The sequence below is a fragment of the Oncorhynchus gorbuscha genome, unplaced genomic scaffold (genome assembly GCF_021184085.1).
Source record: "Oncorhynchus gorbuscha isolate QuinsamMale2020 ecotype Even-year unplaced genomic scaffold, OgorEven_v1.0 Un_scaffold_4840, whole genome shotgun sequence".
NCBI lineage: Eukaryota > Metazoa > Chordata > Actinopteri > Salmoniformes > Salmonidae > Oncorhynchus > Oncorhynchus gorbuscha.
The window spans coordinates 1-3753 of record NW_025748775.1 but is presented as its reverse complement, the minus strand read 5'-3'; the positions used below and the strand labels follow the sequence as shown (position 1 = coordinate 3753).

General features: G+C 53.0%; 1 protein-coding gene across 1 annotated transcript; it reads right to left on the bottom strand.

Annotated features, from left to right (window-relative positions):
• Positions 1-1340: 1340 nt before the first annotated feature.
• LOC124028779 (keratin-associated protein 9-1-like) lies at positions 1341-3388 on the bottom strand (the record flags this gene model as incomplete). The annotated part of the gene is made up of 3 exons (XM_046340749.1): positions 1341-1625; positions 2043-2477; positions 3154-3388. Coding segments are annotated over 3 exons (955 nt in total), but the record flags the coding sequence as incomplete, so codon positions are not given.
• Positions 3389-3753: the final 365 nt, after the last annotated feature.

The window sequence follows — 3753 nt, the reverse complement described above, 5'->3', positions numbered from 1 at the left end:
ATATTCCCCAACGACCTAGGTGTAAACGTTTCAGATCATTCCAATTACACAGGATAACAGTAGTAAACATAGACCTACGTGTCATCGCATATTCCCCAACGACCTAGGTGTAAACGTTTCAGATCATTCCAATTACACAGGATAACAGTAGTAAACATAGACCTACGTGTCATCGCATATTCCCCAACGACCTAGGTGTAAACGTTTCAGATCATTCCAATTACACAGGATAACAGTAGTAAACATAGACAATACATGTCATCGCATATTCCCCAACGACCTAGGTGTAAACGTTTCAGATCATTCCAATTACACAGGATAACAGTAGTAAACATAGACCTACATGTCATCGCATATTCCCCAACGACCTAGGTGTAAACGTTTCAGATCATTCCAATTACACAGGATAACAGTAGTAAACATAGACCTACATGTCATCGCATATTCCCCAACGACCTAGGTGTAAACGTTTCAGATCATTCCAATTACACAGGATAACAGTAGTAAACATAGACCTACATGTCATCGCATATTCCCCAACGACCTAGGTGTAAACGTTTCAGATCATTCCAATTACACAGGATAACAGTAATAAACATAGACCTACATGTCATCGCATATTCCCCAACGACCTAGGTAAAAACGTTTCAGATCATTCCAATTACACAGATAACAGTAGTAAACATAGACCTACATGTCATCGCATATTCCCCAACGACCTAGGTGTAAACGTTTCAGATCATTCCAATTACACAGGATAACAGTAGTAAACATAGACCTACATGTCATCGCATATTCCCCAACGACCTAGGTGTAAACGTTTCAGATCATTCCAATTACACAGGATAACAGTAGTAAACATAGACCTACATGTCATCGCATATTCCCCAACGACCTAGGTGTAAACGGTTCAGATCATTCCAATTACACAGGATAACAGTAGTAAACATAGACCTACATGTCATCGCATATTCCCCACGACCTAGGTGTAAACGTTTCAGATCATTCAATTAACACAGGATAACAGTAGTAAAACATAGACCTACATGTCTCGCATATTCCCCAACGACCTAGGTGTAAAGGTTTCAGATCATTCCAATTACAGGATAACAGTAGTAAACATAGACAATACATGTGCTTCTGCCACAGATACTCTCAGTTCTCGGCAGGATAGGCTTATTTTACACCAGCGACCAATCAGCCAGTACATCAGCACAGCAGTCATAGCCTGCATGAACTATCATGGGAAGCAACAGCGGGAAGCAACACGTTGCCGGGAAGCAACACGTTGCCGGGAAGCAACACGCGTCGGGGGCAACACGCTGGGGAAGCAACACACGTTAGGGAAGCAACACATCGGGGAAGCAACACACGTTGGGGAAGCAACACGCGTCGGGGAAGCAACACACGCTGGGGAAGCAACACACGTCGAGGAAGCAACACACGTCGAGGAAGCAACACACGCTGGGGAAGCAACACACGTCGAGGAAGCAACACACGTCGAGGAAGCAACACACGTTGGGGAAGCAACACACGCTGGGGAAGCAACACACGTCGAGGAAGCAACACACGTCGAGGAAGCAACACACGTTTCGGGGAAGCAACACGCGCTGAGGAGCAACACACTGAGGAAGCAACACACATTAAAGCAACACACGTCGGGGAAGTAACACACGTCGGGGAAGCAACACACACGTCGGGGAAGCAACACACGTGGGGGAAGCAACACACGCCAGGGAAGCAACACATCGGGGAAGCAAATACACGTCGGGGAAGCAACACACACGCCGGGAAGCACACACGCCGGGAAGCGCACGCTGGCTGGGAAGCAACACGCGTCGGGGGAAGCAACACGCGTCGGGGAAGCAAAATACACACGTCGGGAAGCAACACACGTTGGGAAGCAACACACGTCGGGGAAGCAACACGCGTCGGGAGAAATGTAAACACACGCGAGGAAGCAACACACGCTGGGAAGCAACACGCGTTGGGGAAGCAACACACATCGGGGAAGCAACACACGTCGGGGAAGCAACACACACGTCGGGGAAGCAACACGCGTTGGGGAAGCAACACGCGTCGGGGAAGCAACACGCGTCGGGGAAGCAACACGCGTCGGGGAAGCAACACGCGTCGGGGAAGCAACACACGTTGGGGAAGCAACACACGTCGGGGAAGCAACACACGTTGGGGAAGCAACACGCGTCGGGGAAGCAACACACGCTGGGGAAGCAACACACGTCGAGGAAGCAACACACGTTGGGGAAGCAACACGCGTCGGGGAAGCAACACACGCTGGGGAAGCAACACACGCTGGGGAAGCAACACACGTCGAGGAAGCAACACACGTTGGGGAAGCAACACACGTCGGGGAAGCAACACACGTTGGGGAAGTAACACACGTCGGGGAAGCAACACACACGTCGGGGAAGCAACACACGTTGGGGAAGCAACACACGCTGGGGAAGCAACACACGCTGGGGAAGCAACACACGTCGAGGAAGCAACACACATTGGGGAAGCAACACACGTCGGGGAAGTAACACACGTCGGGGAAGCAACACACACGTCGGGGAAGCAACACACGTTGGGGAAGCAACACACGTCAGGAAGCAACACACGTCGGGGAAGCAACACACGTCGGGGAAGCAACACACGTCGGGGAAGCAACACACGTCGGGGAAGCAACACACGTCGGGGAAGCAACACGCGTCGGGGAAGCAACACGCGTCGGGGAAGCAACACACACGTCGGGGAAGCAACACACGTTGGGGAAGCAACACACGTCAGGGAAGCAACACACGTCAGGGAAGCAACACACGTCGGGGAAGCAACACACGTCGGGGAAGCAACACACACGTCGGGGAAGCAACACACGTCGGGGAAGCAACACGCGTCGGGGAAGCAACACGCGTTGGGGAAGCAACACACATCGGGGAAGCAACACACGTCGGGGAAGCAACACACACGTCGGGGAAGCAACACACACGTCGGGGAAGCAACACACGTTGGGGAAGCAACACGCGTCGGGGAAGCAACACGCGTCGAGGAAGCAACACACGTCGAGGAAGCAACACACGCTGGGGAAGCAACACGCGTTGGGGAAGCAACACACATCGGGGAAGCAACACACGTCGGGGAAGCAACACACACGTCGGGGAAGCAACACACGTTGGGGAAGCAACACGCGTCGGGGAAGCAACACGCGTCGGGGAAGCAACACACGTTGGGGAAGCAACACACGTCGGGGAAGCAACACACGTTGGGGAAGCAACACGCGTCGGGGAAGCAACACACGCTGGGGAAGCAACACACGTCGAGGAAGCAACACACGTTGGGGAAGCAACACGCGTCGGGGAAGCAACACACGCTGGGGAAGCAACACACGCTGGGGAAGCAACACACGTCGAGGAAGCAACACACGTTGGGGAAGCAACACACGTCGGGGAAGCAACACACGTTGGGGAAGTAACACACGTCGGGGAAGCAACACACACGTCGGGGAAGCAACACACGTTGGGGAAGCAACACACGTTAGGGAAGCAACACACGTCGGGAAGCAACACACGTCGGGAAGCAACACACACGCCGGGAAGCAACACACGTCGGGAAGCAACACACGCCGGGGAAGCAACACGCGTAGCGGGAAGCAACACGCGTTGGGGAAGCAACACACGCCGAGGAAGCAACACACGTCGGGAAGCAACACACGCGTCGGGGAAGCAACACACACGTCGGGGAAGCAACACACGT